The sequence below is a fragment of the Coptis chinensis genome, chromosome 5 (genome assembly GCF_015680905.1).
Source record: "Coptis chinensis isolate HL-2020 chromosome 5, ASM1568090v1, whole genome shotgun sequence".
Lineage (NCBI taxonomy): Eukaryota > Viridiplantae > Streptophyta > Magnoliopsida > Ranunculales > Ranunculaceae > Coptis > Coptis chinensis.
In genome coordinates, this window is record NC_141460.1 from 84,395,402 (window position 1) to 84,421,702 (window position 26,301).

The 26,301-nt window shown below is 38.2% G+C and overlaps 1 protein-coding gene and 1 long non-coding RNA gene across 5 annotated transcripts; both read right to left on the minus strand.

The window, feature by feature from the left end:
* Positions 1–1,952: 1,952 nt before the first annotated feature.
* Positions 1,953–26,301, minus strand: LOC147499500 (uncharacterized). 4 transcript variants are annotated; one of them, XR_015195901.1, is made up of 7 exons: positions 26,137–26,301; positions 23,403–23,483; positions 21,969–22,005; positions 21,749–21,797; positions 3,633–3,690; positions 3,202–3,514; positions 1,953–2,208 (listed from the first exon to the last, which is right to left on the minus strand). It is a non-coding gene; the product is annotated as an uncharacterized LOC147499500 (long non-coding RNA). The 4 variants fall into 4 exon arrangements; XR_015195899.1 differs by having other exon boundaries at positions 21,912–22,005; XR_015195902.1 differs by lacking the exon at positions 26,137–26,301 and adding an exon at positions 25,893–26,103 and having other exon boundaries at positions 21,912–22,005.
* Positions 19,173–20,582, minus strand: LOC147499501 (uncharacterized). The gene is made up of 2 exons (XM_086560857.1): positions 19,650–20,582; positions 19,173–19,552 (listed from the first exon to the last, which is right to left on the minus strand). The coding sequence occupies exons 1-2, from the start codon at positions 20,509–20,511 to the stop codon at positions 19,173–19,175; spliced, it is 1,242 nt and encodes a 413-aa protein (XP_086416983.1). The 5' UTR covers positions 20,512–20,582.

Genomic DNA, 26,301 nt, shown 5'->3' on the forward strand with positions numbered 1-26,301 from the left:
TTGATCCATGAAATCAATAGAAGTTAATTGTTTTGAATGTTGTTTATTTTTTCCCGAGTTGATGTTGTTTCTATATCATAAAGCAGGTTAAAGTGATTTTGGTTGTGATGTTTTGATAAATGTATGTGGATGTTGTTTCTGTCATAAACCAGGTTAATGGGATTTTTGTTATGACGTATAGGATGTAGGTTGAGAAATGAATACGATTGAATACAAAAATGAGAAAATGTTTTAAAAACAAATTATTTTCATTTCTCTCACTTTTGGAAAAAGTGACATAATATCCATTAAAAGTGACACAACTAACCACTCTTATGTGTCGCTTTCTTTTTCATACGAGTTACATTGAGTTGATTCCCAAAAGCGACACAAGAAGTGAGGGGCTTATGTGTCGCTTTTGACGTACTTGTGTTACGTTGTGTCTAAAAGTGACACAACTAGTATACGAAGTGACACAACTAGTATACTTATGTGTCATATTTGACATACTTATGTCTCGCTCTGGTCCAATGTGTCACTTTTGATGTACTTATGTCTCGCTCTGGTCCAAAGGTGACACAACCATAGTACAAAATATCAGGATATGGCAAAATATCGACCTCTGATTTATGGATATGTATCGTGGATATATCCCCCTATGTGGCGATATATTCCTTTTTGGTATCTGTAAATATCGTAGATATATCGAGATATATCGATAAATATCGACAAATATCCACAGACTATGTGTGGGTATTTCTGACTGCAAATATCGTGGATATATCGCGATATATCAACAAATATCGATAAATATCCACAAATATCGACAAATATCGATAAATATTTATATTTTCTTTGAATGTGGTAATTATAAATGTTGAATTTGATCAGTCCTTACAAGTGTGAATAATGGAGAAGATTGTGATGGGTCGAGTTTTGACTGAGCTCGCTTTGGGATGAGCTGCCTACATATCAAGATTTTGTGATGAACTTGAATCAAGTCAGACATTGTTCCCCCCTTTTCTCTGTCAGCTCAAGTCCCTGTCTTGATGAGAATAAATGAGCTTTTAGACAGTGTATTTATAAGCGCGATTGATGCTACGACTTTAACTAACATAGCTACGTTGAGCGTTACTGCCCGTTGCGTGCATGTGCCAGGTTGTCACCTCGTTCTGGACGAGGTGTTATGTTGTAACGATCTATCATAAGTCCTGGAGGTTATCATCTCGTTCTAGACAAGGTGTTATGTTATAACGATCTTCCATGAGTTTTCCTGATTCGTGTTGGACACGTGCATAATATATATAAATATATTATTCCCTCACAGTCATACTTTTAATATAAATTACTCTCTAATACTAAAAAATACACCTCAGAATTCCTACATATTACATTGACTTTTCATTCTTTAACAATGAATCTTGAATTTTTTTTTTTACATATTACAATACTTGTTGCACTTGCACTGAGCGTTCAATCATATAACGCATCTATTAGATCTTCTATTGTGATTGAATCCATGATGAGAGCGTGAAGGCCTGTAACCCTGATGTCCATAGATGCCTCGCCTATAGAGTCTATCCAACACTCTAACGCCTTCGAGAGGCGACCAACACAACTCCAATCCACTTCATCGGGTTGTCAATATGACGTGTTCAATTACATCACTTGCCAAAACTATGCTCCCACTAGTATCCTCCCCATCACTGCCATAAACCGCATCCATCATCTTGATCAGGCAATCTACAACATATTGTAGCCCTTTGGTTGAAGCCAGGATTTTACATCCTTCAATGGAGGTTGTTATTTGGGACAATAGGGGAAGCATAAATAAAAAGAATAGAAATGGTCTTGGTTCGTCCTCACCCTTGATGGAAAGAAGGTACTTTCGAGAAGATCCGTGAGCCTTTAGCATGCGTGCAAAGGGTGATTCCGCCAAGTACATCCCAACAAACAACACCAATCAAGAAGATCCTCTCCTTTTCTATGATCATGATCATTTTCCTCTTGCAAGAACTCTAGAACCTTACCCATCGTCTCGTTCGGACCATTGACCATCATTATTCCCATGCTTTTATCAATATAACTCTCATTGATTTCATAGACGTTTTCTGCTGAGACCGATTTCATCATCTTTTCTGTTGAGACTAATTTCATCATCTTTTCTTATGATAATTCCTTCACGTATGAATTTTCAGCACAGATGCGCGCACACAAGAACAACTAGCCCTAGCATTTCCAGAGAGATAAGAGATAAGAGAACGAAGATAACAATAAAACAGTCACTGAATACCAAAGACACGTGGCATCTTTAATTATTACAAAACTCTGGACATGATATAGACCAACTAAGCAAAACCTAAACTACACAGAGACAGAAAAATCCTACAAAAATTTCGGCAAAGTTTCCTCTGTATTTTTGACATTTCATAAATTTAAATCCTGTCATAACCTTCAAATCCAATAAAACTACACCCAACTACTAAAAGAAATACTGATTCGAAGAACCGGCTACTTAACCATCTCGACTAGTGCCAGTTAAGTCAAGTAACCAATTCTCGAATCAAAAAAATCCTACAAAAATTTTGGCAGAATTTCCTCTGTATTTTCAACATTTCATAAACTTAAATCCTGTCATAACTTGGAAATCCAATAAAACTACACCCAACTACTAAAAGATATACTGATTCGTAGAACCGGCTACTTAACCATCTCGACTAGTGCCAGTTAAGTCAAGTAACCAACCCTCGAATCAAATATCGACAAATTCAAGCTAACTAGAGGAAGGAACGACTTTGGTTCAATTTCATCTCAGGGCTCAAAGTAGAGGAATAAAATTTCAAAATTGTTACGACTTTCTACTTATGTTGATTTCCACAATTCCAAACGCATATGAAATGATAAACTAGCTAGATTAAGAATTGAAGAAAGCAAGTCAAATAAGTGAATAACATATGTGAGCTGGAAAGGTAATTCTTTCAAGACAAGCTATAGATTTTAAGAAACAAACCTATAGATTTCAAGATAGCTACTCTTAGAAGTTAAAATAAGGTTGATAAGCTAATAGAATCCTTAAGGGATAAGCAAGTAACAGGGGCATCAATTAAGAGCAACAAGCACTGCGGCAAGATCTAAAATCAGGATAACTACAAATTATAAGACCTTTGGTTACAGGTTGTGAACAGAGTCATAATTACACAACGAGTAAGCATCTTCACTCACCTCTTAGCTCGAGAAACATAAGCTAGTATGAACTTGCAGCAGTTTACTTCTCTGAGGCGGAAAAGTTGGTTCACAGTATCAAAAGGTGGAGAGATGCTATGCTGTTGAAAGCGTACAGTGCATCAAGAAATTCAAAAAGATGCAATTGTAACTAAGAAATAAGCAAGCCCAACACTACATTAAGAAGAAAACATATGAAATTGAAGGATATAAATATCAGCTCCAAGAACCAGATCAAATCCCCCTGGATACTGATCTGAAATTTGTTTTATATGATTGTCATCTCCCTATTCTAGCTTCTCTATTGCCAATCCTAAGTACAAGTGTCCATCAAAGACAAAGCTTATCAATATAGCTTCTTTTTGTTACTAGACACTCGACTTAATTAAAACAAATAAAACCCCATAGGAAGATTATTGTTTTCTCCTTACCAGAACAATTACTACGGCATTCCGAAGCTGCATGGAGCTCTACATTTTTCTTCAAGATCTAAGTGGCTCACCAAAAACATAACAATTACAACTAATCCATAGACATAAAGAACTCACAAAACAGAGCGATATTTTGTATTATGACTTAAACTTTATTCAAAACCAACAGAGAGGCTGACACTCCAAACCATTAAACATGATAAAAAACTGACAGCCAATGCAAAAACACTTTAACTTTATTCCAAACCAACAGAGGCTGACACTCCAAACCATTACAAAGAAGACTACTACCAGAATGATTTGCGACCTTCTTGTATGCCTTTGACACCATGTAATGCCGATTCAAAAAGAAAATCATTACAATTCTGGTTCCAAGTGAGGGTTTGGCCGAACCAATTCTTAACGTTTTCCACGTACAAGTCATACGCTGACTGATCCAAGTTCTTACCACACAATTGAAGGTAACCAATAATCGGATACCCAGTTTCCTCAACAACGGGTCGACTCGGAGGTTCCCATACAATTCCCCATGTAGGTGGAGGCATGTCCACACTATGGTCCGAGAATGGCTGAACATCTTCCATACTTTGGTCCCTTTCATTCCGTCCTCCATAAGAATGACGAGGAGGTGCATATTGTTCTGAAGGTAGCACAAATGTAGATTCAAGTAGAATACTTGCGAGATGGAGCATTCCAATCTCCATAAGACTGAGGGGACGCATATTGTTTCGAAGAAGTAGCATAGGTGGAAGCAGTAGAGTATGCTTGAGGATCATTCCAATTCCCATAATATTAAGAACGTGAATATTCTTCTAGAGGATTCACATATGAAGAGTCTGTAGAATATTCAACCATATTTGAACCAGTAGAAGAATATCCATAAGGCTGATCGTAAGAAAACAATCCTCCAAATTGGCCCACCAACGAGTCCACAGACATCTCGACCACAGTAGACGACCCTTGCCCATAAAAACAATTGCTGGAGTCTGTGCTCTGTGTAGGATCTGCTCTCCTTTGTCGACCTTTTCTTTGACGAGATCCTCGTTGGGTGGAAGCACCATGGTCAGAGTCTTGAGTTGCATGGTCAAACCCATCCTCTTCAGTAAAGTATACTCCTCTATTATCACGGCACTGTGAGGAACCACCAGTTGCTTGTTGAGACCCAACAACAGTGCATCCACCCCTACCACTTGGTGGGCACTGTGAGGACCCACCCCTTGATTGTTGTGAGGATCCACCCCTTGACTGCTGCATTGAGGACCCACCCCTTGACTGCTGTGACCTTGGTGCTGTCACCCGTTGTGACCCAACACCACCCGGCCACCAATGGAAACTCTAGGTTGTTGTGACTAAACCCTATCACTACCATTAAAACCTGGAGGACCACCACCACCTACTCGACTCGGACCACTGCCATCTCCACGACCACCACCACCTCCTCGACTATGACCACTAGCACCAACTTGAGCATGATCATCATCAAAACCAGGGGGACCACCACCACCTACTCGACTCGGACCACTACCATCTCCACGACTGATAAACGTAAAAAGAATAGTTTTACTAATGAATAAAGCGATGAAACTCTAAACGTAAGTAAAACTAAATGATAGTTTACGTGCCTAATTTATCAAAGATTTCTACTCTCAATCCTATGAGATATAGTGGAGTAGAGTGATTCGTTCCACTCCTAGTCCTTCCGCATGTTAATGTTCACTAAGTATAAGTATTCAACTCTTAAAGTTTAATGAGAGATTTACGAAAAGGCAACTAGACTACGATGCAACTACCCACAAGATGCACTAGTCGACTATTTGAACAACTATGGGAATGCTACGTTGATTCTATGATAAGGAGTTAGAGGGGATTGATTCCACCTCAACTTCGACTTAATCTATTAACGGCATTTAATCGTCAGTAATCCGAATTGAATCGCCCAAGAACAATTGGTTCTTCCTAATCCCTAATTACACATGGCATTCCTACCAATTCATAACTAGCATGTGAACGATTAAACCCATTCTCATGGTGAACTAATCGTTTCTAGAGTGGAAAGGAAATTACGACGATTCTACGATAGTCGGAATCAAGCTTTCATCAAGGCTTCTCAACCCCCCTAATGGAGGTTTAGCCGAGAATCATTACGCAATCATTTCCGATTAAATTTAAACTAAACATGATATAAATAATTAAAATTTACTAATCTAAATTAAACAATAATTAAAATCTAATTAATAACTAAGAATTGAATAACAAGTAATAAATGAAATTAGATCTAACACAAATGTAAATGACAAGAATCGAAATTGACAAACTAGCTATTTTATTTATCAAACTAATTAAGAACAATGATTCTAAGAATTTAATCTAAAACAAGAGTTGGATTTGAAATTAAACTTAATTAAAAACAATTAAATAAAAACTAGATCTATAAGCTATTTTAATGACTACTTTTTACTCTAACCTATCTACCATTAACTATCTACCATATTCTACCATTAACAAAGAGCTAAGCTTTTGTTTTTATACTTTCAGATCCAAAAATCATGCATGGGCTTGGAGCCATGTTAAACCCAATTCTTTCAGTCCAAAAAGGCCTCTTCAGCTGCAGTTGGCTTCACAGACTTTTCGTCCACTTCTGCTCCTCTGATTGGATTGAGGCTTAGACCATTGGAAAGCTCTTTCCGAGCCGGTCGTTTTGACATAAGGTAGGCCCCATTCCAAGGTCTGAGTCCAAAGATCTGCCTTCGAAGTTCTCACGACTTTGTGTCTTTGTTTTTCGCCCAGTCGACTTTTCAGCTTTTGGTGGGCTTTAGAAAGGCTTTGTCTTCTTGAATCTTGGTCTTTAATCACGGAACTCCTTAGTAACCGACTTTTGCTCCTTTATCTCACTAAAGTGGCACATTTCTCGCACATAATGGACTTTGAAGCCCTGAAATGCATAAAATCAAATGTCGGTGTTAACTCTTAATTATTACTCACATAATTGGTCTAAAAAGTATGACTGTTAAAGGGTTAAAACTACAGTTTTGGGCTCTTATCAAACCACCCCAAACAGCATTTTGCTTGTCCTCAAGCAAAGATGAGAAATTAGAATAAGTGACCAAAAATGGAGTTCTATCTACTCTCGTTTATTGAGTCGCGATTGCATTGACCATATCGCAACAAGGCCTTAAACCACTAGGAATTCCCTAGTGGGCCGAGTTATAACCTCGTGAGAGTTTCGATGAAGGTACTCACAAACTTCATCTATACTACTCAACGACTAAGAAATAAAACTATTGTTTCCTTATTCATGCTCCAAATTATCTATACATCTCACTAGCTATGAACAAGAATAACCAAGTCAAAACCTAAGCTAATATATGCATAATAATCAATCATCTATAATAAACATATATACAATGAGTAATACTATGAAATGTCTAGCAGGTCCGTTTGAAACTCCGAAATAAGCGTCCTTAAGTAGGTTCTCACAATAATAGTCAAGATACAACACTCTGATTTTTCCACTCAAGTTTAGCTACTCTAGTGCGCAGTGGGCACACTTTACCTTACAATCTCATTGACAACAAGGAAGCCGGAGTCGATCAAACACATCTGCCACTTACTATCACACTAGCCTATTCCTAATTGAGCTAGAGGTCTTTATTAGGTATTGCGGGGATTAGGAGATGGTTTAAGAAAGAAGGAAATGGATATTCAAAAAGGACAAGTATGAGATAATAGAGTTTTCATATTATGTAACTTAGAGAAAACCTTGTTATTTTCTTTTACTTCTATACTTTGTTTCCATCCCTAGCCATATTTTTCTTTTTTTTTTTTTCTTTGCTTTTGACTCCTTTTATTCTATTTTTGGAGTTTTTATTTATTTCTATTTTTTTTTTCTTTTCCTTGGATGGAAACTTCTTTTCTTTATTTTCTGAAGCAATTAACTAACTTTTGTTTACACAAGTTTTTTCTCTTCTTCTTTCTTCCTCATTCTATTCTCGGACTTATTCTAAATTGGGTAGGTTGATTTATTTTTTTTTTTTGTTTTGTTTTGTAACAGGGGTAAAGGGATTGTGGTTTATGAAAGGCTAAAGAAAGTCTCAAAGGGGCGACTAGCGGGAAATCATTCATAGGTTTGAATTTTTGGCTATATCGATCCAAAGAGGGCCTAAATTCTTGCTTAGGATATGGCATAGTGATCAAGCAAGTGGACGTGTGATTTCTCTATCCGGATTTTACTTCTCCCTTGTGTCATTTCTCAAATGTTTTCATCATATAAGGCTTTAGGCTATATTCTCACAAGATTTGTAGAATAAGTACTCTAGCCTAGATTTCGAAACTTATTGCTAACAATCATAGATACTCATGTAATATATTTATAGATAGATACAAAGATTATTACCTACATATTAACCTAAGTTTCTAACAATTATTCTAATGCAAAAAACTACGTGAGACTTCTAGATTGTTAAGATCATAGAGAAGGAAAACAATACCACTATTCCTAAGTGTATAGCATGAACTTATTTATTTATATTTTTGAATTTTTTTTAAAAATTTTAACTAGAAAACAAATGCATATTAACTCTATCTATATCCTATGGATGCCTTAATTACCGTGTTTCTATGCCCCCCCCTAACAAGAAGCATCGTTGTCCTCAAAGCATTTAAATAAAGAGGGTAGGAAAAATACCATTGAAACGCGTGAAAATTCAGGATATATCCGCAAAACAAAGTTAGAACGTACTAATATAGGAAATAAAACCGACGAAACTCTATCACGAGTTCTACCCATTATGGGGTTAACCGAATGAATTTGCTTGGGACATAAGCGGACACTAACTAGAATGAAAACTTACCTTATCTCCGCGATTACATCATCATCTTACTCCTCCTCTTCTTCCATAAAGAAGTGAGGTTCCTTCGCTCTGCCATGCCATGACAATTTGCCGGGCTTCCCCGCCATTTATCATCTATTATTATTGCTAACCTATTAAGAGCCACTTGTCCGGCGGGGTGTAAGGTGCAACCAGATGAGGTTGTATCCTCCACCCTTGCCAAGTCATTACATCGAAAGATCGAATAATACTATTGGTGGGTCGATAGTGTCGATCCGTAATCCAATCCGTGAAACGTGTACAAAAAATAGGAAAGAAACATAGCATAATACGGAAATCGAGCAGGCATAAGAAGGTACTTATGCCTCATGCTATGGGCTCGTGCTAAACTAGACATCAAGGTTCGGGAAGGTCATGACACATACGTCCCCGCTAAAGCAAGGAAAATGCTTTGCAAAGTGGCATCATTCACGAAGAAAAACGCCATTCCCTAAAATGTTTAGCATGATCCAAAACATAACAGTTCCTATGTTCATGGACGGGGCTACCAAAAGCGGCGTTATAGTCCCCTGGGTCGCCGATACGGAAAATGCCTGCGCCCGTCTTTACTCATGCAAGAACTTCGTAAGTGTAGACATACATATTATCTACCCAATAGCACCATGGGTCTTGTATTTCAGGGGGCATAGCAAGTCCAAGAACAAATGCTAGCAAGAACACGGTAATTTCCATTGGTTCATTATCAATGTTGATGGAGAACACTTGTTCTCCATCCGGTATTTCAAAGAAAATGCAGTTATCGTAAAAATAAGATGCTAGTGTTGGAGAATAAAGTGCATCGTCTTACCATAAGCGGCTCCCAACCAACGTATATGATCGCCTCATAAAACCAAGCACCATAAGTAGTGCTTTGGAACAAATCTTCGAAAGACTATTCGGTATCAATGTTGGAGATGTCATCTCAAACTTACGCTCTGGAATAGGCTGAATGATCCGGATACTTCCATTGAAACCGAAATTTTTCGTCCCGCGAAGTCGGGCGCGAAGTTGCTATGAAGAATTTGAAATTTCCGGTGTTTGGGTCGGTCGGCTTCGGCAAGCGCTGGCCTCGACAAAAACTCAGAAAAAATATATCAGGCCGAGTGTGCTCTCTCAGAGAAAGAGCAGTCGCTTCGGAGTTCTTGAATCTCGGAAAATGAGCCGAAACGTGGGAATCGTGGGAGTGAAAGGTGAGTGATGGAGTTTAGGTGTAGTGTGAGTTGTGAGTGTAGATTGTATGAAGTTTATATAGGTTTTAAGTTGCTAAAATGGATCGGGAAGTTGCCAAAACTAATTCTGGCGGTTTAAAATCCTAAAATTTCCAAACCAAAAACGAAACAACTCATTTCCTTGATTCTAATTCAAACCCAGTATCTTTTAGGTTGATTTTATGATAGAATGTACCTATTTAATCTAGATTTCATCCTACCATGATACTTATTCATTTATATGCCTAAACAGCCATATTTTCACCTTAACTCCGCAATAAATTATAACACGAGGGTTATATAAAACTCATGCTGGAATAGATAAAACCACCCCCAAACAAGTTGGGAAGGTGGGGTCAATATTAAACAACCACGCATAATGAAAATAACCCATTATATTAAAAATAATTCATTTGGAGTACATTTTACTACAAAATTCAAATTACGGAAATAAACTTACATAAAAATAAATGACAATAATGAAACTACAAATAAAACATAAAACATCAAACTATACTATCCCTAGCTACTCCGGAACTGGTAGCGGAGGGCACACGGTCCGGGAGGCTCTCGAGCTCTCGATGGACCGGCACCATTAGATCTTTTCGGCGACGGCGCTCATGTCTCGAGGGTGTATCCTCAGAAGGAGAATCCCCGTGAGGTGGGAATCGTGTCAGCATCTGTTCCTGGAACTGGCGCTGAGCTTCTAGCTCGGCCCTCATCTGTTCCCACCTCTCATCCTCTCTCTGGGTACGGACCTCAAAGTTATGATGCATCGTTGCCTGTCGAGTCCGGAGGTCTTCGCAGATAGTGTTGAGCGAACGCATGCCACGATGAATCACAGCCATGCGTTTTGCATCTGACCAGCACCTCTCCAAGGCATTCGCGTCAAAACACGTCAAATCCTCCTCATCCTCCGAGGCATTCTGATTTCCCCCACCCTCCTCGGCATTCTCCTCTCCACCAGCCTCTTCTTCTTCTTCTCTATCCTCAGCCAACCTCCAAACCCGTTGGACACACTCCTTATAGATGCGAGGGTTACGGTGGAGGGTGATGTATGTCCGATCAGTCGCCTGAGATGCTCTCAACTTCAAGATGATCTTTGTTATCAACACACGGGGAGAGGGCAACAGACTTCCCTACTCCCCTAATCATGCTAAGCGAAACTCCAAGATCTGAACTTCGTACTTCGCTCCCCGAGTATCCATAAGATATGGAGGCGATTCGGGCCGATGTCGTGACCTTCTCCTTCCCGGGGCGTTCCGACCAATCCATCGAAATGCTGCGGCTAAGCTGGTTGGTCCTAAAGGAAGCTTGTCGAACACAATCGCGATCTCGCGTTGTAGTCGCCTCAATAAGCTGTCTCGTGCATCAATGGCTCTACCCCATTATGTTGGGACTCCTGCAGGGGTGACATCGGATGGATTCTAGGCGGGATGCCTAGAATCTCGACCAACAAACCGTCGTCACTTCCTTCCGCCTCTTACAACAACAACAAAAATCCTAGTCCCTTCCAACTCCCTCGTATCGTTAGAACCGTCGTACTAAGTCCTGCGTGGTAATAAGCTTCGGTCGAGTACCACAAGCTATTCCAGATCTCGACCGATCATTTTAAATCACCGTAAAAGCGGTAGCGAAGTGGTCGGCGATAAAAGCTTGCTCCGCAAAAATTCGGCGTTGTTGAGCCATTGGAAGTTTGGAATGTAGTGGGGGTTTAAATGTGATGTGGTGGTGGGATTTTAATCAACCGACTGAAGCAACCAGTGGTGGCGGTGGAGTGGTGGTAACCTGGACACAAAAATTGAATTTTTGGTGGATTTTGGTGATGTAAATCGGTGGAGGTTGTGGTGGAAAGCTTTTCTGATCGATTTGGGTTGGGTTTTGATTGTGGGTGGGTTAATTTAGGTTTCCTTTTATTTTTATTTTTTAGGTTTTGTTTTAAGCTTGTTAATGGCGGTTTGTAAAAAAAAGAAAAGGGATGAAGTGATGGTAAAGGTAATCCGTGGCTTTGTTGGTGAAGCGGGTTGGGCCCCAGCCCAAAATCGAAATTTGTGATTTTTTTTTCCGATTTTTCGCGAAACTTAAAATCAAAATTGCCGCTTCGTTACTGGTCTGATTTTTGCGAATGAGATATGGAAATGATTAGGAGGGAATTTCTAATCTAATGAACCAGAAAACACTCTATTCCGACCGTGGATGACATATAAGATAGTAGAAAACGCCTCAAAGTGCGTGTATGACGTACGTTATGCGAACAATTGAACTCTAAATTCATGGATTATGTCAACCCGAATCGTAATACAATAAAACGGCCTAAGCAACTCTAATGAGACATAAAACATTTTAGTGCGGAAACACGAACACCCCACCCCAAACAACTTTTTACAACTTAGAAAATTTGTTTTAGCGATGGGTCTTTTAAAGTCGATTCGAGACTTCCTATATTACTATGTTTATTCTTTAATATATATATATATATATATATATATATATATATATATATATATATATATATATATATATATATATATATATATATTATTTTTTATTTATTTTTTTTAATTTTAAAAAGAAAACAATAAACAAGAAGGACATAATTCACCCCATATAGAAACATGACTCAAAAAATCCGAGAAAACATGCAAGAGTGGAAAACGTGAATTATGTTTAAGCGTGGACTTAGGATCCGGTACTTACAGCCACACACTCCATAGGGAGGGCCCGGTTACCTTAATGGTGCACTCACCAATATATGGAAATGAAAGGAAATGCACCAAACACAAAAGTTGAGTCATTTATAGTCAGATACTCGAGACTTTATCTAAACATATGTATGAACATGCAGTTTATCATATATCAACAACCGAAATAATTGTGGATCATTCCATAAATAAATATCACAGAAAACATATCCAAACACAATCAAGCACCAAGATTTCCTATGACGCACCCTAGTGAAATGAAAGCGAAGTCGGATAACCCTATTACGTAACCTAGCGTGCACCTTCTTTTTCATTTTTGAATGAGTGGGTGTTCTAGTAAATAAGTGTGGTAAAGTGAATGGTTGTGGAGAATATGGTGGATATAGATAAGTTGTAGAAAGACAGCCTGTAAACAATGAGGATGTGATTTTAGCACAAAACTCATTCATTGTGTGTGTAGGGACTGTCTCAAGTCTGAAAATGAAGGTGTCCAATGGGTTGTCCTTCTGAAGTATTTGTTTACTAGGTGGATTTAAAAAATTATGGAGCACAGGAGAAACAAAAGGATCGAGTGCAAACTCGAGATTCCTTTCAAAGGGTGGAAGGAGGGGAGATGAGGTGGATGTTGTGGAAAGTAGTTCTTGATAGAGTGAATTATCACTTGCTCTAAGAAACTCATCGAATTGCTCATCTAGATTGGTCATATCCTCGTTACTATGATAGTCCTCTACATCTTTGAGAAAGTCATCTATCTCATCTTCATCCGTAATATGTGTATCGACTAGTGTAGGGATGGAAATGTTGGAGTCTGAACTTCCAAAGGAAAGAAATTTGGGCATATGATTATCCGGGAACGTGTTGTTGAAATAATCTCGAGCAAAGCTCTCGATCATGCTAACCTCTCCATCCATAGACGAATCGGATGGCTGTGTCTTTGTTTTAAAACATTGACTTCAACAACAAGATGGCCAAAGGACATGGACATTGAACCATCGCGGCAATTAATGGCGCGTTGGCGGTTGCGGAAAGGGCGCCCTAAGATGATGGGACCGAGTCATTAACGACTTACGTGTCGAGGATGACAAAATCAGCCCGGATAGTAAAAATCCTGAATTTTTACGAGAACATTTTCGACGACACCCTTAGGATACTTAATAGACCGATCATCTAATTGCAACGTCATTTTAGTAGGTTGCATCTCGTCTAGACCTATTTGTCTATACAAATAAAATGGGAGTAAGTTAACGTTAGCCCCAAGTCTAATAACGATTAAATTCGTATAGGAATCTCCTAAGGTGCATTATGCGATGGGGCGACCGGGGTCCTTGTACTTAACAATTCCATTATGTTCAGATAGAGTTGGGAATTGTTACGTTAAAAAGCGTCTTTTTGGTATATTGGTCTTACGCCTAGTAGTACACAATTCCTTAAGAAACTTAGCATGGTGTGGTAGCTTTTTAATAGCTTCGAGGAAGGGAAGGTTTATAGTTAGATTCTTGAAAATGTCCCTAATTTCCTCATAATTTGTATCCCTAGTTAACATGGCTAATTTTTGTGGAAACGGTGGTTTCTGTCTATATTTAGCAATGGTATTACGTGGATGTTTAACCGTGGCTTCCTGTTTCTTAGGTTGTGTTGTAACTGGTACCTCTACAGTGGTAGGCTCTTCAGTTTCTATTTTGGTATCTAGTAATATAGCAGGTGTGGGGGCTACTGGTGGGGTAACTATAGGCATAGTTACTTTGTTATCAACCACTCTGCCAGAACGGAGAGTGGTGATGGCCTTTAACTCACCTACATTTTCATATTCATTACTAGTATTATCGGTTACCTCAAAGGCTGTATTTGTTGTTTTAGGATTAGGTATTTAAGTGACTGGCAACACACCTTTGGGTTGGGCTTTATCTTGAGCCAACTGTTTGGTTAAATTATTAACAGATTGTAGAAGCTGTTGGTTAGATTGAGCCATGGTTTGGAAAAGTTTTTGGCTCACTTGTATGAAGGTGTCAAGACGATCCGGTTGTGTGAGTGTAGTGGTCATGGGTGGTGTGACTAGAACTATTTCACATGAATTATTTATGGGTGGATTTTGATAGTTATTATTTACCGGAACGATACCTCTATTAGCATTATAATTATTATAACTACCTTGACTTTGTGCTTGACCTTGTCGAGGTTGCACTTGGTTGTTATAATTATTAAAATTCTCCTGACCCTATCCTTGTCGTAGTGGGGCTTGGTTAAAGCTGTGCGTAGGCCTAACATATTGATTATTGTACCCTTGAGGTGTGACGTTTTGGTTATTTCTCCAACCGAAGTTAGGATTTTGTCTCCAAGGGGCGTTAGGTTCACTATTAATGGAACAAGCCTGTTCATAGGCAATAGGGACGATGTGAGTCGGGATGCTCGGGGCTCTAACGAAACTACATGGATTTGAATTTACATTCATGACGGGGATTGGCTTTTGTTGTCTGAAATGGCCTCTACCTTTTTGTGAGGGATTCAATTAGAGTTTTAAGCTCGGGATCTGATTTAACCTCAAACATCTTGGTAGCCTTAACTGTTGAAGAAGAACTAGCGGGTGGGAGTAATCGTCATTACCCCCCAATTATTATTACGCTTTAGTCCGATCTTCCAAAATTTATATGCCTCTGAGGCTCCTTTACTTAAGAAACTACCCCATTCATTATGTCTAGGACTTCTTTATGGTGGTGTAGAAGTCCTTTGAAAAAGCCACGAACTAACGTGTCTTTAAGCTAAATTATGATGTGGACACTCTATAAGGAGATCGGTGAAAGCGATTCCAAGCCTCTGAAAATGATTCATGAGGATTTTGTCGAAAGAAATGAATCTTGGAAAACATCTCATCCGTCTTTAGGGGTGGGTAAAATGTTCCATAAAAAATTTGACAAGTTTAGCCCACGAGTCCACGTGAATTAAGCGCTTGGGCGTTAACCAAGACGCAGCTTTATCGCCAGGTGAAAGGGAATACCCTTAATTTAATTTGTTCCGGTACCAACCGTAGGATGGTGGAATGTTGTTAAGACTTGTTCAATCCTATGCATGTCGATAGGGTTTTCATGGTCTAATCCATGAAAAGCGGGTAACAAATTAAAATTTTGGGGATTCGGAAATCCCCCATTGGGTCTGCTAGAACGATACAAGATTTGGGGTTATCGCTCAAGGCTTTGTAGAAGTCAGAGAGAGGAGTCTCTTCTTCGTCGGGCATTGTGTCAGGTGATGTGTGTGAAATAGTAGCTAGAGGTGTAGTGGTTGGTATACTAGATAGACTTGATTGTTGATGTTGTTGTGTATTTACGTTCGGTGTTTTTGTTTGGCCAGACCTTAACCTCATACAAGGCTAAGACCAAACTTAGCTAAACACGTCAACACTCCAAACAATTCGATATACTAGTATAAACCTCTAACGGGAGATCACGAGGTGTGGAAGAAAGGAATACGATTCGTCCTTGCTTCGCTTATGAATAAGCGTCTTGTTTACGCGGCGTGTTAGAGTGTATATAACAGTTAGAACAACTGAAAAATATGAAAAATCAAAGTTCGAATCAAAAGCTGCCGAAATCGGAAAAATTAACAAAGGGCGGGTTAAGCTCGGATAGAAGCGTGATCGCTCGGGTAATTTTCAAATTACAGTGTTTTTAGAGGCGGTCGGCTCTTGCTCCAGCTATAGAGCGCAGTGCGCGCTCTACTAGAAGCGTGATCGCGGCTTCGGTGTAATTTTCGGAATTTTCCAACGTTGAATCGGATAACCACATATGAATCAAACATGGGTGGGTGGGTGAAATGGGACTTTAAGAAAAGTACTAACACTATGAAAACAATCACGAAAGTGAAACTAAGATGGCGGTAGCCCATTTTGATAAGCGTAAAAGAATAGTTTTATTAATGAATAAAGCGATGAAACTCTAAACGTAAAGTAAAACTAAACGATAGTTTACGTGCCTAATTTATCAAAGATTTCTACTCTCAATCCTATGAGATATAGTGGAGTAAGAGTGATTAGTTCCACTCCTAGTCCTTCCGCGTGTTAATGTTCTCTAAGTATAAGTATTCAACTCTTAAAGTCTAATGAGAGATTTACGAAAAGGCAACTAGACTACAATGCAACTACCCACAAGATGCACTAGTCGACTATTTGAACAACTATGGGAATGCTACGTTGATTCTATGATAAGGAGTTAGAGGGGGATTGATTCCACCTCAACTCGACTTAATCCTATTAACGACGAATCATCGTAATCCGAATTGAATCTGCCCGCATGAGAACAATTGGTTCTTCCTAATCCCTAATTACACATGACATTCCTACCAATTCATAACTAGCATGTGAACGATTAAACCCATTCTCATGGTGAACTAATCGTTTCTAGAGTGGAAAGGAAATTACGATGATTCTACGATAGTCGGAATCAAGCTTTCATCAAGGCTTCTCAACCCCCTCTAATGGAGGTTTAGCCGAGAATCATTACGCAATCATTTCTGATTAAATTTAAACTAAACATGATATAAATAATTGAAATTTACTAATCTAAATTAAACAATAATTAAAATCTAATTAATAACTAAGAATTGAATAACAAGTAATAAATGAAATTAGATCTAACACAAATGTAAATGACAAGAATCAAAATTGACAAACTAGCTATTTTATTTATCAAACTAATTATGAACAATGATTCTAAGAATTTAATCTAAAACAAGAGTTGGATTTGAAATTAAACTTAATTAAAAACAATTAAATAAAAACTAGATCTAGAAGCTATTTTAATGGCTACTTTTACTCTAACCTATCTACCATGAACTATCTACCATATTCTAACATTAACAAAGAGCTAAACTTTTGTTTTTATACTTTCAGATCCAAAAATCGTGCATGGGCTTGGAGCCATGTTTTGGGCCAGAGAATCAGGACCAAAACCCAATTCTTTCAGTCCAAAAAGGCCTCTTCAGCTGCAGTTGGCTTCAACAGACTTTTCGTCCACTTCTCCTCCTCTGATTGGATCGAGGCTTAAACCATTGGAAAGCTCTTTCCGAGCCGGTCGTTTTGACATAAGGTAGGTCCCATTCTAAGGTCTAAGTTCAAAGATACAGCCTTCGGAAGTTCTGCTGACTTTGTGTGCTATTTCTGCCCGCGTCGACTTTTCAGCTTTTGACTGGGCTTTAGAAAGGCTTTGTCTTCTTGAATATTGGCATTTAATCACGGAACTCCTTAGTAACCGACCTTTGCTCCTTTATCTCACTAAAGTGGCACATTTCTACACATAATGGACTTTGAAGCCTGAAATGCATAAAATCACGTAATCAGTGTTAACTCTTAATTATTACTCACATAATTGGTCTAAAAGTATGACTGTTAAAGGGTTAAAACTACAGTTTTGGGCTCTTATCAACGACCACCACCACCTCCTCGACTTGGACCACTGGCACGAACCTGAGCATGATCATCATCAAAACCAGGAGGACCATCACCACCTACTCGACTCGGACCACTACCATCTCCACGACCACCACCACCTCCTCGACTAGTCCCACTGGCACGAACTTGAGCATGATCATCATCATCATCATCTCTATCGTTATCGTCATCAACAACATTGTAAGCATTATCGTGCTCCCCATCACTAGGCATTCTCCATGCATCAGGATCATAATATGTTTCACCATCAAGTTGAGTGTCATTAGGAGATTGAGCTGCTTCAAAGTTATCCTCGAGTTGGGATTCTAACGGGTTCCCAATTTCCATCTATTGGCACACCAGATTGTTCTGTAATGTATGAATTAGGATGACCGCTTTCATCTAATAATGCCTCAGGGGTTCTCTCTCAGTCATCGATCCAATCAAAAATAGGGCCCGATCGAGTCATTATCGACTGGGTACAATGATGTGAGGTCCAAGATCTTCTTCTCTTCTTCAAATTGGTTCTTTAGTTGGACATGCTTGCTTTTCAGTCGAAAGTTGTAATGGACAAAGACTCGATCCTCCAGTGACTCGGTTCTCGAGTTACAACGTTTCGCCGAGTGTATGAATCCAAACGTGCTCCATTCCTCTCACATCCGGATGATGAGGTAGTTTGTGAGAGGATCCATTATAGCTAACGTTTTCAAGTGGTCGACATAACCTTCTTCAACATTCATCCACCAATCAGGTAGCGTCAATGACAAACAATGTAGACCATATTATATAATTTTGTATGGACTAAAACTAGAATAGGTCGATTACAAGTTAAGTAGTGGGTTAACAATGAAACTAACCCGACATGACTTTGGTTCTTCCATATACAAGAATTGATGCGAGAATAATACCCGAAGCCTCTCGATAAGCTTTACATTCATTTAAGCAAGCCAATTGATCGATAGGTTTGGGATCAATTGGTTAATGACTTATCTGCATTCTTTGAGAGGAACTCCCCATGTATGCAACATTTTTCACTATCAGGGCCGTAGTAAATTACGGCAGGATTAAGGTAGTGTGCTACAAGCAAATTTGTAGCATATTAGCTTACAACAGTTATGGTACAATTAAATAAACATCGAGTTAACAAAAATATTACCAGCTTTGTGTAATGGGTGCCCCAATTGGTTGTTCCACCTCCTCTTAATGATTCCAACAATCCATTCAGGCGAGCGAATCTTCCTCCGAACTTGCTCAATTGTTATTTCTACCCATCTGTGTAAAAATGGCATGGTCGGTTTATCATCCCTATCCACCTTCCGCAAAAACCACAATGGGTTCTAATACAGCTACAATCCCTTCACATTACGCCAAAAATTCTCGGTTAGTTTATAATATCCTCGACCATCATCATCATCCGGAATTTGTAGGATTATCATTCTTGATTTCAAGATATCCTTCGAAGTAAACATTGACCGGAGCTTGTTCCTTTTCTTCAGCAAACTTTTCAATGCCATGTAATTACTGGCAAATCTAGTTGGACCAGCTCGGACTAAGTCTACACCACACACTTCCCTCATAAGGGAAACAACTCGAGAGTGGTTATAAATGAAAGACGTGATATCCTTCGCCTGATCAAGGATTGCTTTCGTCGACGGGGCTCGAGAAAATTCTTTCAAGATAAGGTCTATAGAATGAGCCGCGCATGGGGTCCAGAAAAGGTTATACCCTATTGTACATGAAGTAGTTTAGTAGACAGTTCATCCAAAAAACCTATTTGCAAAAGGAATCTAAAATGGGAGAATAAAACTTATTTGAAAGTATACCATTTTCTCTTGCAAGCATCTCTCCAGCTTTCTTAAAATTCGCCCCGTTGTCCGTTACAATCTGAACAACATTCTCCTTGCCAACCTTGTCAACAACACGTCTCATGTGTTTCAGTAAGTGGCGGTGATCTTTCTTGTGTTTCGATAGATCAACGGACGAATCAAAAGTCATGAGCCCATCACAATACACCATGAAGTTCATCAAGCACTGTCGCGTTGGACCAGTCCAGGAATCACACATAACAGTGACACCATATGTAGACCATTTTATTTTCATATGGTCAATATACAATTTGCACTCTGCCTTAAGCCTCTGCAACTTTGAATTTAGTAGTTGATAGGCTGAAGGAGGGGTCACTCCAAGACCGGCGCGACATGCCTCATCGAACATCGGCTTGTAATACGGGTTGTTGGCCACTGCATTTGGAGACAAGTTTCCCCAAAGTACAAATCTAGCCACAGCTGTTCTAAACACCCCAGCTTTTGACTTACCAGCTGGCGTCATCTGGTGGACAGATGGTTGATTAACATCAGGCCTTCTCGGCGAATCGACATCAATAAGCTCGGGATGCCTAGTGCTCTTCGAACGGGAGAAGAGAGACATAAGACCTTTGCCTTTGCGAGAGCTTGTGCTTGCAACATTGGTGTTCTCTCTGGTTGGAGCCCTTTTATCCCACGAGCCCGTCTCGCAGAACCTCCGGTACTCATTCCTAGATTGTTGCCGTGCCATCTCGAACTCGTTGTCATCCTCGTCTGAGTCTTCTCCAGGAGGGTGTGCATGCATGGCAGCTCTATAATGTTCTTCAGCTATCTTTTTTCCATTTCTCTTCTTAATTCCAGACTCAATTATTTTTCGGAACATGTCTCGAATTTCCTTTCCACACTTCAAACATTTCTCAACATTTTTGTTCCCTCCGCCAAGATGTACTTTCAGCCTTGTAATGCCACCTCCAAATAAAATCTTATCCGCGATTTTTTGCTGTGTCCGTTTTTATTTCGGGGATATGGATAAGCGTGGTCCCACCCGATATCAAATCCCTTTGGCATTTCTATCCTCATTTATCACAAACGAGAATAATTTAATATATACATCAAACCAAAACATAATTAAATTTGATGATTCCTATTTAAAAATACATGGATCAAGTTGCCTTTAATGTTGCCTTAAAAATACATCAAACCAAAACATAACTCAAATTCCAATGTTGCCTTAACTGTGTCTGGCGTTTTTTCTACATTTAATTCTAATAGTCAAGCATCCAAATATTAATAATATCAAACAATTACAGTCAAGTTCGAAACCGGCATCCGGGCTTGTGATCGGAATTAACCAATCTTTAAACAAGTAGGAACTCTCAGATCACCCGTAGGTGCACCGTGTTCTGGAACCAAACTGTACTTTGAGTGATATCAAGAATATTCCAATGCTAACTGTGTACTTTTATTGATATTCCAATGTTGCCTTAACTGTGTCGGGTGCTTTTCCTACATCTAATTCTAATATTCATGCCTCTACCAATGCTAATCATATCTTCCCTGTACTTAGAAATAACGGTATAAATCATTTAGACAATTTTACCATTGCATTATATTTTTAACACTAACTTGCTTGTTTATAAAACAAAAGAGCTAAAAATATTTTGACAGAGTTTCCTTTGTTTATTCAACTTTTTGGCCACCTGTATTATGCCTAAAATACTCATATAGTATAAAAAAAAAAAAAAAAAAAAATAATAATAATAATAAAAAAAAAAAAAAAAAAAAAAACAACAACAACAACAACAACAACAAAAGACAAACATAAATTCTATAACTATCAGATCATCCATAGAATCTGAATACCAAGTTAAATTACATTAGCCATTCAAATTAATTTAAAATCATGCGCAAATAAAATATAAAAAACATATAACTTGCACACTTGATAATTAAACCAAGAATAAATCCTAACACTACCTAATATACAAACCAAATGACTTTACCATGGCACACAACCAAAACATATCTCTTATATGCATACAAACACCCACAATTTCAGTTGTTGCAAAAAACAACAAGCAACAAATAAAACTAGTATACGAAATGGGTAGAAGTTTTACCTCAAGAGAATCAGAAGCCAACTCCACTACTGCAAATCAAACTCCACTACTGCACCAACAATGAATAGGTTATTTGAATTATTCTTACTAATAAATGCTCGACTTTCTTACTCATAATACTAGAAAAATTGATATTTGCTGGAAAAAAAAAAACACGATGTACCTAGTGCGTAACAACCAAAAGTGGAGAAGAACAAACCACTGAGACAACACGACATACCTAGAGTGCAACAACTAAGTTTTTAGCTATGCTTATGCTGCAAAATAGAAAAACAAGCAACCACTGAGAACATACTTGTATTGCTAAAGTTTTTTAAATTGTTGTCTGACAATTGCTTTAAGGCTTTAGTAAAATTTTCAGCTCAATTACTATAATATGTTCACATCTACCCCTTTGGATGTAGCTTGGTACATATAAGTTCATGGAAGAGTTTGCTCTACCCTCAAAGACAAGGACCAAATATGGGTACAATCCTCTTCTAGATGACTTCAAGAATACAAAATATCTTATGATATACATAACTCAAATATAAAACCACCACTTAACATCACATTCTAAAAAAAATTCGGCAGAGTTTCCTTTGTATTTTCAATATTTCATAAATTTAAAACCTGTCATAACCTGAAAATCATATAATATACTTCCATAACATATATTAAAACCTCATACCTCGTAAACCCAAGTACCCAACTACTCAAATATATATTGATTCGTAGAACCAGCTACTTAACCATCTCGACCAATGCCAGTTAAGTCAAGTAACTAATCCTCGAATCAAAAGAATACTATAAATTATATACAAGAATTAAAATGAAAACAACATATACATCATTTCCACTTATATCATTGTTATACACCTCTATTAGTTCCAACCAGAGATACCACACTTTGCATATATATACACCACACCTTCACACTACTCACATATAGAACTCAAAGTCCAAACCTCAGCCCCGTGTTACTCTTTCAAATTCAAAAATTCCATAATTTCATTCGCAAACGGCGACCAAACTGTTATCCACAACTTGGGGAATCATGCAAGGCAAGGCGGGATTTACTGAAGTATCTAGAGATGATTTTATAGGGCCCTTATATGACAGATCGAAGTTTCAGGTGAAAGTGAAGGTTCGGACTCTAGTCTCGGCCTACGTCTCCCTCTCGGTAGCCGGCTCTAGAGGAATTCAAGAAAGGGACTCTGCCCCTCACGGTTGTGTATTGTATGCTTGTCATTTTTATTAGGCTTACCTCTCTGCACTTTGAGGGAACTAGCAATAGAAATAGAAGTGGGGTTGGACATCCGAGTCAACAACTTCTTTATTCATATGAGTTCCAACAACTCCTTAACTAATATAAAAGGAACATAACTAGTTACATTATCTTAACAAGATTTTAGTCTTGGATTTGCTAACTATAAGATTGTGTGACTGAATTAAGTTGTCATTAATTGGCAATGCTTGCAATCTGCTTAACAGTACGTACGTTAGTTCATTCTATAGGCAGTTCGTTTTTATTACAATCTATAAATAGTTTTCCCGTAGTCCAAAACCAATAGTAAGCTTATTAACCAATCTATGCAAATTAATGAATAAAAATGCATAGCATTCTGCTTTTAAATGATCTAATAGACTAATACATAATGGGTAGAAGTTTTACCTCAAGAGAATCAGAAGCCAACTCCCCCAAGAGAATCAGAAGCCAACTCCACTACTACAAATCAATGTATGAAATAGTAACCTGAAACGGATAAATGTACAAAGTGTTACTCAATTTCTGTTTTCATTACAAGCAAAAACAAAGATAGGGTCATATATTAACTGTGAATTGATCTAGGACCAAAGGGATAACAGAATCTTGACAAGCTCCTCAAGAACCCATGCTCTTGTTGTTGAACTTATTATTAGAGAAATGAATATTAAACTGGTAGGTCTATCCACAAAGTTTGAAGATAATGCACGTAACAGGATAGCAGCAATTAAAATTGGTAGAATCATGTACATAGTAGCTCCTTAAAACAAGATTGTGACATCATTGGGAGCACCGAATGAGGAATAAATAACTCTTAAAAAGGAAGGATCTCTGATTTCAAGATCTATAGGCCATGAGGGTGTTATAAAAGTTATGTTGGTAATGTTTTGGCTGTGTACAATGATGGGTCCTTCACTAACTTGTTTCTGACAGAGTTGAGATGTTAGCCATTCTTAAAGGCTCAAAACAGCAACCATGATGTAGACAAATTATCTGGTGGTGTAGTCGTGCAGACCGACTTGTTGCAAGCTAAACGGTGTAATGGCACACAAATTAATCAGGTGATCAACACACTTGACGGTTTTGAAATCACGCATATCTACAGATAAGCTAACAACTAGGGCTGGTCATCGAGCTACCCGAGTCGAGTTTTGCTATACTCGAGCTCGACTCACACATGCAGAAGCTTGACTCGAACTCGCATTCGAGCTTAATATTGAAGCTCAAGCTCAACTCGCCTAGTTATACTAATAGCTCGAGCTTCGACTCGGCTCGACTTCGTTTTACACTTCGAGCTCGAGCTCGAGTTGAACTTCGAAGTTGATTATGCTTTCGTTTGAACTCGAACTTCGAGCTCAAACTTCGAAAAAAAATGTATATAAAACATTAAAACTAGTATAAATTGTAAATTATAGTTGGGTATAAAGTATAAAATGTCGTATAAATTATAAATTATATACTACATATGGGCTTATAAAACGAGTAGCTCGCGAGCTACTCAAGCTCAAGCTCAAGCTCGACTCGAGTAGCTCGCGAGCTACTCGAACTCGAACTCGAACTACTCGCTATCTAGAATGAGCTTTAAATTAAGCTCAAGCTCGACTCATACTTTTGTGCGAACGAGTTTGAGTCGAGCCTTCGACGAGCCGAACTCGAGTTACTCACGAATAGCTCGACTCGATGACCAACCCTACTAACAACCTAACATGGTGGCTGATGCACTAACATATATACATGCTCGAGCGGCTCAAAACTAAAGATTTTCATCAACTATGTATATCGTGGGCTTGTGGCTGAAACCATAGGCAAATAAGATGAATGAAGACGGTTATGAAATACAAATAAGTGGTCACAAAATTATACTGAGAGAAATCTTTTCTTCATAAACATGGAATATCAAGCCTAATCTACAGAACTGTGAAATGATCCCCTTAAACACAACAAACGAATATGTGAGACGAACCCTCAGACAGCACTCTCATAAGCTGATATAATTGGCTCATGAAACTAATGAGTATTATAATCTATGTATATCATGCATCAAACCATTATTCCTCAAACAGCCACATAATATATACATAAGACTTAACTCTATTCTTATAAATGCTGTGGGGTAAGTTTTTTCAATTGCCTTTTTTCCTCTCACCTCCAACTATGCCCCTTCCAGATACCCAAGCTGAAAAATACAACCCCAGCACATGTATTCATGTGAGGACAAATCTCAATAAATACTTAAATTGATAAGTATTGTGCATTCCAACCTCTATTTCCCATATTGTAAGGCTCGACCTACCTACCTTTACTTACACCGGCATAATATTTACTCATGTGAAAAAGCAATCCAATTGTCCAATGAGCACTCAAAGCGAGAATCTAAGAGTATGACGATCCCTAAACTCCTCAAGGCGTTGCACATACAGAATACAAGTGATCCCACAGGTCCAAACCTACGGATATCATCCTCTATATGTCTAGCATGAAACCAAAAATCAAAACAAATATATAAACAAGTAAATACCTAAACAGTCTAACAGAATTTGGTTACAAAATATAAAGAAGGCCTTTCATTTTAAACATGAAACCGAAAGCACGATCTACGAAATGTGAAATGACCTCTTGAGCCCTATTATAGCGTGCCCATAGGCTCAATACCAATGATTTTCATCTTCTATGTCGTGCTAGAAACGATGCTAAAAAATGAATGAAGCACAAAGTAACTTGTTAAAACTTCGGTTAGAAAAAGGTTATATTGTGTAATCTGGCGCGAATATGATACTTCAAGTAGGACCAAAGTCAGATATGATCCCTCTTTGTTGATCATCTATGAAGAAGAAAACATGCTCAAATAGAGGAAAAAGAAGAGACAGAAAGCAATTTATTTTCCAATTAGAAACTTACATGAATATATAGAGCATAACCGACTTATTTCTTCAAACATGCTTTTAGCACTCCTTTCTCAAATGAAATTGTAATTCGTCTTAGAAATTATGCCTAAGGCATGATGTATATTTTAGATAAACTTAATAAACCAAACTTGCGTTTTGCAAAAAAATAAATAAAGAAACAAGCAGCAGACCGGAAAATAGTGCTCAAACTCAATATATCACAACTCAAAATAAGGTTGTTTAGAAAATAGCATTACTTGAAATTTACAGGGGAAAAGACTCCAACCCAGTCCTCATTAGATGCATTACGGTATTCAAGTTCCACATTTACCCACCTTGTATTTTCACCTAGCAAGCAATATATACAAGCAAAACCAAATACCAGTTTAACAATTTTGCATAATCCAATGGTGAAAAGTAAT